Source organism: Stegostoma tigrinum, chromosome 27, assembly GCF_030684315.1.
Source record: "Stegostoma tigrinum isolate sSteTig4 chromosome 27, sSteTig4.hap1, whole genome shotgun sequence".
Classification (NCBI taxonomy): Eukaryota; Metazoa; Chordata; class Chondrichthyes; order Orectolobiformes; family Stegostomatidae; genus Stegostoma; species Stegostoma tigrinum.
In genome coordinates, this window is record NC_081380.1 from 10,075,668 (window position 1) to 10,091,562 (window position 15,895).

At 45.0% G+C, this 15,895-nt stretch overlaps 1 protein-coding gene across 4 annotated transcripts in view; it reads right to left on the minus strand.

Moving 5' to 3' along the window:
* Positions 1-15,895, minus strand: part of clip2 (CAP-GLY domain containing linker protein 2) — a 140,832-nt gene that overhangs the window by 56,578 nt on the left and 68,359 nt on the right. For all 4 annotated transcript variants that reach the window (XM_048557182.2, XM_059655531.1, XM_048557184.2 and 1 more), the window contains exons 4-6: positions 5,226-5,350; positions 1,584-1,797; positions 112-309 (exon numbers count right to left, since the gene is read on the minus strand). In XM_048557182.2, coding sequence (XP_048413139.2) covers positions 112-309; positions 1,584-1,797; positions 5,226-5,350 — 537 coding nt within the window. The remainder of the gene's footprint in view (positions 1-111; positions 310-1,583; positions 1,798-5,225; positions 5,351-15,895) is intronic.

Genomic DNA, 15,895 nt, shown 5'->3' on the forward strand with positions numbered 1-15,895 from the left:
CCCTGGTCCTGGGAATCTACATCACTTTGCGAATTTCAAAAGCTAGTGTTATGATTGATGTTGGTTTCAGAGGGTCCTGTCCTCTCGCTATGCCCTGGCCTGATTCTGTACCTGTGCATGTGTGGCCTTCAGGAGAGCCAGCTCTTTCTCCACCTCACAGATATGGCTGGTTGCCTTGGCCACCTCAGCGCGCTCCAGGTCTCGCTCGGCCAACAGCTGTTCAATGTGCTGCTGCTTCTCCTTCAGGGCTTCCTGCAGGGCGGTGGTGCCAGAGATCTTCCGGGCGTAGCGAGAGGATGTCTCAGTCAGCTGGCAGTGAGAGAGAGGGAGAGACACGCTAATGGCGGCCTGTAATACTCAATCAATCATCGACTGCGTATCAACACCTCAAGATCAAAAATCAGACAGACAGCAACAGGGTGACATGTAACGGGGAGGGTCACATGTGGGGGTGGGGTGAGGTGTCCTGGGGGTGCAGCGTGATTGTGTCTGCTTAGTTGGGAGGGGTGTGTGCGCATGTGTGTGTCCGTGTGGCTGTCTGCGTCTGTGTGCGTGTGTGTCTGTGCATGTACATGTGTGTCCTTATGTATGTATGTGTGTTAATATCTGGTTGTAGAGAGACATGTCTGGGTTGGGGGGGTTATGTGTGCCTGGGTGTAGGAGGTGTGGGTGTCTGCTTGGGGATGGAGCAGAAGCTGAAGTTGGGAGTGGGTGTGAGCCTGGGGGTGGGTGTGGTGTGTATCTGGTGGTTGGGGGTGTGTGTATATATATATCTGTGGGTGGAAGGGGTGGGGTTGTGTGCGCGCCTAGGGTAGGAAGGGGTCTGTGTGTCCAGGGATGGGAGGGGTCTGCACAGCATTTCATCCCCGTCCAAAGGAGGGCAGCAGTGATGGGGTAGGAGACGCATGAAGATACAGGTCAAGTTGTGATGGAGGCTGGGGAAGGGTGAGACAAGACGAGAAACATCTGGTGAAAGACCAATACTAGTTTAACATGCGCTAGTATATTCCAACAGAGTGCTCGGACATGGACAGACTAACGGCACAGGCAGCAGTGCAAGACCAGGCTTCACCAAAAGTAAGACTTATCTGCTCCAATCTGTATTTGGATACCAAATGTCAGCAGGATTTTAATAGCCCCAAATAAGCTGCAGAAACTCAGCAGGTCTAGCAGCAGCTGTACAGACAAAGCAGAGTCAACGTTTCTGTAGTGACTATCAGCCAGGTGGAACTTATAGAATACGAGTTCCCTGACTGTTAACCTGGTCCAGTCAGGGAGCCCTGGCTGACAGATAAGAACAGGAGTGTCAGAGGCTCTGATACTCTGGTACCTGACTCCGAATGATGCAATACTAAAGTCACCAACTGTACATGTGTAACGAAAGATTGACTCCGGTGGCAGGATACTGGCCTCGGCGGAGTTATCCCAGTCTCGAGTCCGGTAAGCCTTCTTCAGAATAGAAAAGGGTCACTGGATCTGAAAAATTGACTCTGTTTTCTCTCTACAGAGACTCCTCACCTGCGGAGTTTCTCTAGCAGTTCAGATCGGCAGCATCCCCAGTCCTTGGTCTTTTGTTTCCTTACCAATCCAGTGCGGCTCGGTCTGCCCCCGACAGAAGAGGCCACGGAACTGACTGAACTTATCGAAGAGCTGCTTGGGCTCTGCGTCAAGGCCGAGACCCCCATGGCCATCCTCTTACTCTTCTTGGTTTTGGCTGGTGTGGTGGACGGGAAGCCGATCCTCATCACCTTGTGAATGGGAGCAAAGAGACCAAACTTGGGTGGACACTGGAAGTATCTGCGACGGACAGAAACAAGGAGGTCAGAGGAAACGTGTCAGGAGCCCGGGCTAAGACAGCGCTCGCCACCTGCAGGAGTGGCAAGATGAGGGAGGAGCTGCTGGGGTGGATTTCAACAATTGTGCACCCTGGAAACTGACCCAATCTGAATTGTAGGGTCATACATGGGGGATACTGGCAAGTCCTCAGACCAAAACTCAGAAAATTGCAGCCACAGAATCATAGAAACCCCGCAGATTGGAAACAAGCCATTGGGCCCAACAAGTCCACACTGCCCCTCTGAACAGCATTCCAGCCAGACCCATTCCCCCACCCCTGCATTCCCCTTGCCTAACCCACCTAGACAACTCCTTCTTAAGGATCTCTTCACCATTACGCACCTTCAATCCCTTAGAAAGACCTGACCTCCCTGAGCAGTAAGGCACACACAAAGTTGCTCCCCACCCTTGAATCAGGAAGGCAATCCATTAGGAATCAGATAGGTCACTCAGCAATCATTTTACAGATCACAAGCTCCCACAAAGTGTAAATGACCCAACGAACATTTCCTTGGAGATGAGCAGGTTCCGAGCAGAAGACTCAGCGATCAGCCTTGACTTGGGTGTCATTTTTTTTTGGTATCAACGTGAACTGGATGCTGGAGTTCAACTCGAAGTTGGAGCTGAGGTTCAGGGGAGCAGTGAAGCCTTGACTAACTTCTGAAATTAAAATGTTTCCTAGATTAACGAAACAATTTGACCTTTACAAAACTAAACCTTCAGCAAAATGAATGTGCTGGCGGATCGCAATGATGGGAGACAGATTGGAATATCATAGGTCAAATTATTAAAAAGAATTCAAGAATTCAAACATACTAAATGAGTATTTTGCATCTTTGTTTACTGTGGTGAAGGATATGGAATATGTAGAAGGTGGGGAAATAAACAGCTGCATCTTGAAAAATGTTCATATCACAGATGGACAGCTTAAATCGCATAAAGGTGGATAAATCCCCAGGGCCTGATCAGGTGTACCCTAGAACTCTGTGGGAAGTGATTGCCGGGCCCCTTGCTGAGATATTTGTACATCGATAGCCACGGGTGAGGTGTCAGAAGACTGGAGATCAGCTAACATGGTGCCACTATTTCGGAACGGTGGTAAGGAAAAGCCAGGGAACTATAGACCGATGAGCCTGACATCGGTGGTGGGCAAGTTGTTAGAGGGAATCCTGAGGGACAGGATTTACATGTATTTGGAAAGGCAAGGACTGATTAGAGCATAGTGCATGGGAGGTTGTGTCTCATTAACTTAACAGAGTTTTTTGAAGAAGTAATGAAGAAGATTAGTGAGAGCAGAGCTGTGGATGGGATCTATACAGACTTCAGTAAGGCATTCGACAATGTTCCTCATGGTAGCAAGGTTAGATCATATGGAATACAGGAAGAACAAGCTATTTGGATACAGAACTGGCTAGGAGGTAGGTGACAGAGGTGGTGGAGGGTTGCTTTTCACTGGTCACAGGCGTCCATTCTGGTGTGTCACAAGGATCAGTGCTGGGTCCACTGCTTTTTATCATTTATATGAACAATCTGGACATGAACATAGGAGGTATGGTTAGTAAATTTGCAGATGACACTAAAACTGGAGGTGTAGTGGGTAGCAAAGATACAACAGGATCTTGATCTGATGGGCCAATGGACTGAGGAGTGGCAGATGGAGTTTAATTTAGATAAATGTGAGGTCCTGCATTTTGGAAAGGCAATTCAGGGCAGGATTTATACACTTAATGGTAAGGTCCTGAGGAGTGTTGCTGAACAAAGAGACCTTGGAGTGCAGGTTCATAGTTCCTTGAAAGTGGAATTGCAGGTCGATAGGGTGGTGAAGGCAGCGTTTGGTATGCTTGCCTTTATTGGTCAGTGTATTGAGTATAGGAGTTGGGAGGGTCATGTTGCAGCTGTACAGGACATTGGTAAGGCCACAATTGGAATACTGTGTGCAATCCCTGCTATAGGAAGGATGTTAGACAATAGACAATAGATAATAGGTGTGGGAGTAAGCCATTCGGCCCTTTGAGTCAGCACCACCATTCATTATGATCATGGCTGATCATCCACAATCAGTATCCTGTTCCTGCCTTATCCCCATAATCCTATAACCCTTGTTGTTAAACTTGAAAGGGTTCAGGAAAGATTTACAAGGATGTTGCTAGAGTTGGGAGGGTTTAAGCTACAGGTACAGGCTGTAAAGGCTGGGAACTTAAAGAGATTTATAAAATCACAAAGGGCATGGATAGGGTAAATAAGCCAGGGCTTTTTTCTGGGTGGTGGAGTCCAAAACTAGAGGGTATAGGTTTACGGTGAGAATGGAAAGATATAAAATGGACCTAAGGGGCAACTTTTTCAAGCAGAAAGTGGCGCGTATATGAAATGAGTTGCCAGAGGAAGAGGTGGAGACTGGTACAATTACAACATTTAAAAGACATCTGGATGGGGATGTGAATAGGAAGGGTTCAGAGGGATATGGGCCAAATGCTGGCAAATGGGACTAGATTAATTGCGGATATCTGGAAGGCACAGACGAGTTGGAAAGAAGGGTCTGTTCCCGTGCTGTGCAGATCTATAACTTTATGGCTCTTCAATCAAACTGGCTTCTGCTCTTGTTTATGCTTGTGATGAATTGTCTTCCACATTATCCTGTTCTTTTCTCCGTTATCTATGTATTCATCCAGTGTCCTCCTCAAGCATGTCCAATGGCATGAAAAAGAAAATGTGATCCTATTTATAAGAGGTGTGTTATAGGATCTGTCACTCACTTTTTGGTCAAGCAGACCTTAATTACTAGGTCATATACCACATAATACGACAGTGTGGAAGGAGGCCACTTGGTCCATCGGGGCCACACTGGCCCGCTGAAGAGCATTCCACCCAGATCTATCCCCCTACCCTGCATTTCCCATGGCTCACCCACCCAGCCTGCACACCCCTGAACACTATGGACCTGCACATCTTTGGACTGTGGGAGGAAACCAGAGCACCCGGAGGAAACCCACGCAGACACAGGGAGAATGTGCAAACGCCACACAGACGGTCGCCCGAGGATGGGATCGAACCCGGGTCCCTGGTGCTGTAAGTCAGCAGCACTAACCACTGAGCCACCCCGCCCTCAGAAATAGGACACTTCTTTTCTAACTTAATAATTGCACACTCCAGTTTTAGTTGCACGTAAAGAGCAACAAAATTCAAATATAAATGAAGCCTTTGGTTAGAATTTAATGGAGGGTCTCATTCAGGAGTTGGTGACCGCTCAGCAATCAGACACTTCCCAGGGGAGCAAGGAGGATGGTGGGGATTGTTTTTTTTTGTGGGGGGGGGGCAGGGCACCCGGGTAATGTCAAAGACACAACCCAGCCACTCAGGTGAGCTGTGAGGTTAATAAGGGGGACTATAACCTTGTGCCAGCGACAGCGCCATCATTTTTCCCCAGTGGTTCATCCAGTTCAACTCCACACCACTCGCCCTTTGCAAAATCCGTCTCTCCGACATACTTTACAACTCCGGTTTTGGTGCCACCCACCTGTAAAAGAAAAGATAAAAGGAATCTAAGTATAAATAAAAACCATCGCTGTGTCAATATGATTTCAGTCATCACAGCATGAATGTGTCTGCCAAATGGGTGAGCTTGGTCCCCCCTCCATCATAGTTCTACTAAATTTATAGCCAGTCGTGGCAGAGAAGGTTGGCACCGAGTGTTCAGCCCAGTAGGGCACACTTGGCAAAGACCTTCAAGGGTGGGGCTGGATCCTCATTTTCACAACTTCCCTTGCCCATCAGAAACCCCAGCCTTCCACCTCTTGCATAAAAACCAGCACCTAGAGGACATTCAGTGCATGAAACCTCGTAGTTGCCTACCACACTTGGTAATGTAAACTTGCATTTACCTTGTTACAGTGGTTTGATTTCTGCTCATCACTGAAGCCGCAGACCTCCAGCGTCTGGTCCTGGTCTGACTCCAGAGCTCAGTAATGAGAGGGAGCTGTTGAGGCAGGGAGAAAGGGCACCCTGAGGCATTACTGGACTTTGTCTGCACCATCAGTGTGTTTTAAAGCTCGGTTTGTGCATGGGAAGGAAGGGCAGAGGGAAATGGGTACATTTAACTTTAGTTAAACCAATTTGGAGTCACTTTAAGCAGTTGTGAGTGTCACATTACAAGTTTGCACTCCAGAAGCAGAACATTTAAAAGGTGGGGTGTGATCTCAGGGCAAGTTATTGTATTCTGGAGGTAGCGTAGTTTTCCAGTTACAAGATCATCTTTTACCCACAAAGTCAAATGCATTCCCACTGACACCTGCAGTCCAGTCATAGACTTCCAGCAGTAAACAGCCATTTCTGCAGATACCCACATTGGATACACTTAGAATCACATTCAGCCCACACCAACCCACCAAAGGGCATCCCATCCAGACCCATGCCCCCCACAACTCTGCATTTCTTGTGGCTGACCCATCTAGCTTGCATATCCTTGGACTCGACAGGGCAATTTCCTACAGCCAAACCGGAGCACCCAGAGGGCAACCCACACAGGCACAGGGAGAAGGTGTAAATTCCATACAGACAGCTGCCTGGATTCGAACCTGGGTCCCTGATGCTATAAGGCAGCAGTGTTAACCACAGGAGCCACCATCTCATTAAGTAAACAAGGGCAGTGAATTAGAGATAATGGGAACTGCAGATGCTGGAGAATCCAAGACAACAAAATGAGAGGCTGGATGAACACAGCAGGCCAAGCAGCATCTCAGGAGCACAAAAGCTGACGTTTCGGGCCTAGACCCTTCATCAGAGAAGGGCAGTGAATTGTCAGTGGGGTGCGGCTGAACAGACAAACGGCCGAGCTCTCAAGTTTCATCCTCTGATTTAAAAGTCAAATGAAAAGACGTCCTTTTTAAGCCATGAAACTGTGCAGTCACTATGGCAATCAAAGGCTAAGTTCTCAACATGTTAGAATCTTAGACATCAGTGCCTTGAGAACCTGGTTTAAATCCTAACCTGATAGCTGGTGGAATATAAATGCAATGAGTACTAAATCTGGAATGCAAAACTAGTCTCAGTCAAGGTGCCATGTAATTACCACGCCTGCTATAAAAATCAAGCTGGTTCACTAATGCCCTTCAGGGAGGATAATCTGCCTCCTTGCCTGGTCTGGTCTATGTGAGATTCCAGATCCACAGCAATGCAGTTAGTGTCTTAAACTGTCTTCTCCTAGCTCAAGGGCAATTAGTGATGTTGTAATTAAACCAACATCCTTCATAAGAAAAAATAACAAGATTAAGATTCTACTGCAGTCACTCAATGTCAGTTGGAGGCAGTCATATTGTGGTTTGCAGAACCCTCTGTCCCAACTAGTTCTCACCACCTCCCAGACTGGGAAGCATACGAGCGCAAGGAAACTTCAATGCATTAATATTAAGAAAGAAGACCACTGAATGGACTAGTGTTGTAAACTTAAATAAGGGTGAGACAGCAGAGCTAGATGAACTGAAATTGCAAATTAGGTTAAAGAAGAGGTCAGAAGAGATGCATTGACAAATATTTCAGGGAAAAGCATTTCAATATTTAAGGACATATCTTAGAATGTTGGAATAGATATATTTCAATGAGAAAGAATAGATCCAAGAGATGGGCCCACCCTCCATGGTTAATTAGAAATGTTAAAGAAAGGAAGAGCTTATAAATGCCCAAGGTCAGGAGGCTGGCTACAATAAACACACCAACCCAGGATGATTGAAGGTAAACGGAGGGAAGATTAGAGTATGAGGTCTGGAAATATAAAAAAAGATAGTAACAGTTACTGTAGATTTTTTTAAGAAAGTCAACGAAGTGAGAGCTGGCCCTATACAATGTGAGCATGGAGAATGAAACAAACACTTTGCACCGTCTTCACTATGGAAGGTAAGACAAATCAGATTAGATGGTGTAGAAGCAGAAGGAGGCCATTCAGTCCATCAAGCCTGCTTGACCATTCAATGAGATCATGATAATCCTCAGCTCCACTCTCCTGCCTTTCCCCTCTAATCTGGAATTCTCTTACTGACTAAAAACTGGTCTATCTCAGCCCTGAATGTACTTAACAACCCAGCTTTGACAGCCAACTGTGAAAAAGAACTGCATAGATTCACAACTTTCTGACAGAAATTCATCCTCAATCTTATCTTAAAAGAGAGACCCCTTTATTCTGAGGTGATACTCTCTGGTCCTACTCTACCACAACAGGAAACGACTTTTCCATATTTACTGCACAAGTCCCCAAAGAATCTTTTTAGACTCTTAATTCCAGATATTTATTGAGCTCAAATTCCACCATCTACCATAGCAGAGATAATGGGAACTGCAGATGCTGGAGATTCCAAGATAATGAAATGTGAGGCTGGATGAACACAGCAGGCCAAGCAGCATCTCAGGAGCACAAAAGCTGACGTTTCGGGCCCATCAGATGAAGGGTCTAGGCCCGAAACGTCAGCTTTTGTGCTCCTGAGATGCTGCTTGGCCTGCTGTGTTCATCCAGCCTCACATTTCATTATCTACCATAGCAGGACTGGAACCCAGGTCTCCAGAATATTCTGTTTCTCAGGATTAATTTTATTGTCACGTGTGCTGAAATACACGTGGACGTAGCCCAATGAAGGTTCACTAGACTGTTACCAGGTATGGAGAGACTGTCTTATGAGGATAAAAGATTTACAAGGATTTTGCGGGACTAGAGGGTTTGAGCTCTACAGAGAGGCTGAATAGGCTGGGGCTATTGTTTTTGATCGGGTACAGGCAGATCACAGCAAGCAAAGGATGTACAAATCAAACGGTGTTAGAGGCATACAGGTCACATTGCAGGTTATATTATTTGAGGCTAGAGTTCATTCAACAGTCTGACAATGGCCAGAAAGAAGCTGTTCCTGAACCTGCTTGAGTGTGTGTTCGGGCTTCTGTATCTTCTGCCTGATGGGAGAGATTGTAGGAGCTCTTTACCGGGGTGCGATGGGTCTTTGAGGGTGTTGGCCGCCTTTCTGCAGCAGCGAGCCATGCAAATGGAGACCATGGGTGGAAGGTTGGCTTCTGCGATGGTCTGGGCTGTGCACATCACCTTCTGTAGTTTGGACAGAGCAGTTGTCACACCAGGCCGTTATGTCCCCGGACAGTATGCTTCCAATAAAAACAAAAGAGCTGCCGATGTTATAAATCAGGAATGAAAACAGAAGTTTCTGGAAAAGCTCAGGAGGTTTGGCAGCATCTGTGAAGAAAATATCAGTGTTAATGTTTTGGGTCCAGTGACCCTTCCTCAGAACTGATTTCAATGGTGCATCTGGAGAGGTTGGTGAGGGACCTTATGGACATGTCAAATTTTCTGAGCCACCTGAGGAAGAAGAGGTGTTGTTCTACCTTCCTGACTGTCGCATTTACGTGGGAAGTCCAGGGCAGGTTGTCGGTTATCATCACTTTGAAGAAATTAATGCTCCTCACCCTCTCAACCTCAGTTCTGGGTTTGTTTCAGTAAGGTTACCTCCTATTCTTTTGTATTGCAACAAGTACAGACCCAATCTACTCAACCTCTCAGACCCATACAGTGACCCAACTGACCCATCAGACATCCAATCTAACCTAGTCCCATTTACCAGCGTATGGCCCATATCCCTCTAAACCTATCCATCTGCCTCTTGAATCTTGTAATTGTGGCAGCCTCCACCACTTCCTCCGACAGCTCGTTTCAAACACACACCATCCTCTGTGTGTAAAAGATTAATCCTCAGGTCCCTTTTAAATCTTTTCCCTCTCACCTTAAACCTATCCCCGCTACGTTTGGACTCCCTAATCCTAGAAAAAGACCTTGGCTATTCACCATATCCATGCCCCTCATGATTTTATAAACCCCTATAAGCTCACCCCCGAGCCTCCGACACTCCAGGGAAAATAGCCCCAGCCTATTCAGCCTCTCTCTAGAGCTCAAACCCTCTAGTCCTGCAACATCCTTGTGAATCTTTTATCCTCATAAGACAGTCTCTCCATACCTGGTAACAGTCTAGTGAACCTTCGTTGGGCTACGTCCACTGCCTGTATATATTTCTTTAGATAACGAGCCCAAACTGTTCACAGTATTCATGCCATAGCCTGACTAGAGCCTTGTATAGTTTTATACATTTCACCACTTCTATATTCCATTTGCATTAAAACAAAGGCCAACAACCAGTGCCCTTCCTTACTACCTGTTGAACTTGGATGTTAGCTCATTGTGATTAATGGACCAGGACTCTCAAATCCCTGTTCTGCAGTCTTTCTCCATTCAAGTAATTTTCAACGCCTCTCCTCTTCCAGCCAAAATCCAAAGCTTAGCATTTCCCCACGTTATATTCCATCTGTCAAGATTCTGTCCATTCACTGAATCCATTCTATCCCTCTGCAGACTCTGTGCCGTCCTCACCACTTGTCTTCCCACCTATTTTTGTGTCACCTGCAGACTTGGCTGAAGTACATTCAATTTCCTCATCGAAGTCATTAATGTAAAAATATTGTACATATGTAACAGCCCAAAAATACTGTAAATCATGAAATGGGAGGGAGGAAATGAAACAAAATCATTATGACTGGGGAAGAGGAACGGAGAAAATAGTTGGAACTGCAGGCTATCAGGTCTCCAGATCCTAATGGACTTCATCCTAAGGTCTTAAAATAAGTGGCTATTGAGACATTGAATAGTTGGTTCTAATTTTCTGAAATTCTCTAGTCACAGAGAATGTTCCATTAGTGAATGTAACTCTTTACAAAATAAACAGAGAACAAGAAACTAAAAGCCAGTTAATTTAATTTTTATCATGAGAAAAACATTTGAAACTATTTGAAAGAACTTGAACAGCAATAGCAGAGGGTTTGTTGGTGAAATCTTTTGGGATGTACTTATGTTGCCATTAATGTTTAACTGGAGAGGCATCAGCGCAGAATTGACGTAAACCAATGGGTCCCACCCTCACCCAAACACTATCATTTACCCTGAACCAACACAAACTGTGGCTGGTAAAGGATGTTGAACTGTCACCATGTCGGTAAAGTAGCATTTCACTTGTCAATGTTATCGCTAGCCGGTCCCACTCCTCCATCAATGAAAACTCTTGTCCTCACTTTGGCAAAATCACCCCTTTCATTCCTTTATAAAACCATTCTATACTTTTGGTCAATGGCCTGGCTGCAGATGGATAAGGGCTGAGGGAGAACTGAGTCATAATTCAGTTTTGCAATACTTCTCTACTTTTGTTATAGGGGATACATTAGCCTAGCGGCAAATTCAAATCCCATCACAGGCAAAGTGAATGAATTAATTTGTGGATTGACAGGAAGTGACAAAATGTGGCCAACAGAACCCCACTGGTTCACTAATTTCTGCCGAGGAACCCCAACCTAGTTTGGCCCTTGGGTGACCCCAGTGCCTGACTGTAAGTCAGGTGTTGCAGGAGCAGGGCACACAATAGTTTGTGCCAACAGGTAGTCTGGGCTCTCAAGCCTTTAGCTTGCTCAGTAAGCTGCTGAATACTTGAGCAAAGGAAACAGGAAACCCAGCAAGATATCTCCTGAACAATTAAATTTGAGAAATAAAGAAGGCAGGACTGAAAAAGGATAAACTAAAGGGAGCGGATTCAATGTTGAGTCAGTTATAGAAAGGGAAATAAAAAGAGTCAGAAAGAGAAATGTGATTAATTGGCGGAAAGGAAAAACAGATAGGAAACCAACCCTAGTTTGAACAATCTCCATTAGAAGTTTAAAACCTGAAGGAATAAAACTCCACAGCTACTGAATTTTTTTTGGCACAAAAGGTTAATTGCCAGTCATTGACATTAATTATTGAAAGGGAACTTGTGTAAATCTTAACTGTAAGATGGGATTAATAAGCAATAAACTGGCAAATACGTTTCCTAACACAGATTGGAAGGCTCGGGGCCAGATGTGGTTTTTATGAGGCTAACAATGAAGTGGCACAACATAGACAGAAACTTTTGAACAATCATAACTGTCAGTGCATCAGCTCTGCTCTGACACCGATGCACCCATTTACTGATTAACAACCAGCACTATTAACTCCGAAATTCTTCCCCTCTAACTCTCTGAATTCCTTCCAAGTAAGAGGCAATAAGCACTGCCTTGTCAGAGCTGCCCATGTCACAAGCATAACGTATAAAAGGATCCTATACTTGCATTTATAATGAAAACTGCCTATGGATAATTTACACTGTAGTTACACCCTCCCAACAGTGATGGCGCCGCAGTATGCCTTCTGGATTAAAACAGAGACTGTTTCAACATGTCAAATTTATTTTAGATAGTTAATAGGCACCCATTTGTAAATTTAGTTATTGGTTACATTACAATAAAAATAAAAATGCATTATTTGTTATGTACATCCAGTGGTGACACTTAAAAAGCAGCATATACTCTATTACAGTCTAATCCACCCAGCCTGCACATCCCAACACTTTGAACAATTTAGCACGGCCAATCCACCAAACCTGGACTGAAATAGCTCACATGAGAGTGATATCCCTAAACCATGGCTCTCAGTGGCCCAGACTGTTTAGTGAGTGCTCAGAAAAATGGCATAGTGTCTGAAAATGGTAAAATACTCAGTGTGTTGGTGCTTGCCCGTGGAAATTGGGAATCTAGAGGACAGGGAGGTGCTCCAAATGTTCACAGACAAGCAACATAGCCACATCTCTGTTTGTGAAAGTGCTTTGTGATCCCGCCGTCACAGGATCAGAGAGGAAACAGGGCAATGAACTGGTGAACAGCACCCACCTCACACTCGAGCTGCTCAGTACAGGCTCACTGGGAAGGAAACCAAAGCTCACTGAAGGGCGGTAAAACTGCTGAGCCAGCAGACATCACATTCATGCGGGAGTTCGCCTAGCGCTTCACAGGACTGCATAACTTTACTCGATGCACTCTCTGGAAGGTTCTGAAGTGTCAGGGTGAAGCAAAAAGAAGCTGGGCAATCAAATCATTCTCACAGAGTCAAGAATGCAGCTTAACTCATGAAATAGCTGACACAGTAGCATATTAGCATTCTGTGTCCAGTCCTGCCTTGCAGAATGCAAATTCCGGGAGAAATGAAGAAGCAGCAGGCTCAGTGTAAAGTGTGTCAGACTAGTAGGCCATAAATCAGGGCTGTGAGAACAAGGAGTTCTGCTCTGTTTGGTATAAAGGAGCAACTCACTAAAAACCAGAGGGTTGTTAACCGGAGCATGGGAAAGCCACTGTTCCCAGCTGTAACAAGTCACATGCCAAACATACGCTCAAAGTTTATCCAAGAAAAGATACTGAAACTGGAAACACAATGCTAAGGTGAAAGTAGCCATGAAAATATATTCATATTGCATACACACGTACACACCCTGACACACCCAAAATGAAATATGTTTTAAATGTGGACAGATTTTTGGAATTCATCAAGGCTAATTGATCCAGTGACTTGATGCAAATCAAGGACAACAATGACCATGTTTCACAGCTACGAGAAAAGGCCAGAAAAGAAAAAAGCAACTTGAACTGATGCCAATGCGTGTGTTGTGCTCTCAAACATACCACAGCTGAGACAAAATAAAGATTTGCATTGATATAGTGCCCTTCATGACCCGAGGGTGTCCTAAGGCATATTACAGCCGATTCAGCGTACAGTACTGTCAATGTCGCAATGACAAAAGCATCTCTGCTAACTTGTGCACTGCAAATTCCCAGAAAAACACAGAAGAGTACAGCACAAGATACCTGCCCACCATGTCCACGCCAACCATGGCATCATTCTAAACGAATCCCACCCATCTGTGCATATTCCCTATTGCTCCACTCCCTGCCTGTTCATGTGTCTATCTAAGAGATTATGATTTCATCAAAAGGGATGCAAAGGGCTTGAAAACTGGAGCACACATTATAACATGAGGCTTGCACGGACCATAACATGCAGTTTGCACAGAATATAACATGCAGTTTACACAGACCGTAACATGCACCTTGCACAGAACGTAACTTGCAGGATCAAATAAATTTGTCTATTCAACGCTGATTTTTCTTCTTTTTTAGAAATAAATAGGTTGATTTAACGCTGCAACACTCGGCTGTAACAGCTTCATGGAAGTCAGCCAACAGGAAGTAGTAATGACGGTGTGGTGATGTCATGATCAACATAGCAGACTCACAACTGACAGAGCACAAGTTCAAGGCCCATCAACATAAATAATGTTCAAAAACTCCCATAAAAACACAATTAACACCGATTTCTTTCAAGACTCATTCTTTCCATCCTGTGAAAAAAGTTGAAACACCACCTGGCTTGCTGTTTTAGGACGACAGAATCCCCATCATCTCTCGCAGGAACTAGAAGATTGCCATAAGTCCAGTCAACATTGCCAACATACTCAGACTTCTTCTAAATAGGTGACACAGAAGAGAACGAAGAACACACTCCTGATTTGTACAGTGAAGTGAGGCAAGGCATTTCATTCAGAAGAACATGGAAAGACAGTATGAAATAGGGTGTACTAATTGAATGGGGAGGCAGGGGCAGAGGTAACTGAAGGTGACAGGACAGCTGAAGAGAACAGCAAGGAAAGCATGTACAGTCCTGAGCTTTTTTAAGTAAGGGACAGAGTATGGGAGCAAGAGGTGATGTTGAACTTGTATAAAACATTTGTTAGATCTCAGCTGGAGTACTGTGTACAGTTCTGAGAGCTACACTATAAGAAGGTTGTAAACATATTGCAGAGACAGTTTATGAGAATGGTCTAAGGGACAAGGAACTTCACTCATGAGGATAGGTTGCAGGGCCTGTTCTCGCTGGAGAGAAGGAAGCTAAGAGGTGATCTGATAGACAGTGAGTATTTATGGCCTGTAATGCACTGCCTGGAAATGAGGTGAAGCACATTGTAGCATGCATTGAATGGAATTTTACTCACACACACACACACACACACACACACACACAATGTCATGACTTGCTAAGTGCTCATTCAGGTACTTCTTAAAGAATCTGAGGCAAATCAACTCTACCACCCTCCCAGGCAGCACATTGCAGACCGTCACCACTCTCTGAATAAAAGAGATTTTTCTTACATACCTCTCACCCTCTTGCCCCTAACCTTGAACCTGTGTCTCCTCATGACTGACCCTTCAACTCAGCTCTGTCTATGCCCCTCATAATATTGTACACTTTAATCAGATTGCCCTTCAGGCTTCTCTGCTCCAATGAAAACAACCTGAGCCTATCCAACCTTTCCTCATCTCTTCAATTTTCCATCCCATGCTGGTGAATCTGCACCCTCTCCAGCACAATCACATCTCTCCTGTGAGGTGATGACTAGAACTGTACACAGTACTCCAAACGTGGACTCACCAAAGTTCTATACAGCCCAAACGTGACTATCCTGCTTTTGTAATCTACAATGTGATTCACAAAGGGAATTACCCCATATGCCTTTTTTACCACCTTACTAACATGCCCCTCCACCTTCATAAATTGGGTTAGCACGCCTTCTGCAATCTCCTCCCTTGCCCCCTACAGCATGCTGGGGCACAATTCATCAGGACCTGAAGATTTGTCCACTTTAAACCAGCCAACACCTTCAATGGCTTGTCCTTCCCTATGTCAATTTGCTCAAGCACCTCACAGTCTCTCCCCCTGGGTCCTACATCTTCATCCTCATTCTCGAGTAAAGGAGGGGGTAAAATATTGGTTCAGCCCACTACTAAAGTCCTGGATGAGAGTTTGCTCGCTGAGCTGGAAGGTTAGTTTTCAGACATTTCGTCACCATTCTAGGTAACATCATCAGTGAGCCTCCGACGAAGCGCTGGTCTTATGTCCCGCTTTCTATTTATCTGGTTAGGTTTCCTTGGGTTGGTGATGTCATTTCCTGTTCTTTTTCTCAGTGGATGGTAGATTGGCTCCAAATCAATGTGTTTGTTGATGGAGTTCCGGTTGGAATGCCATGCTTCTAGGAATTCTCGTGCATGTCTCTGTTTGGCTTGTCCTAGGATGGATGTGTTGTCCCAATCAAAGTGGTGTCCTTCCTTATCTGTATGTAAGGATATGAGTGATAGT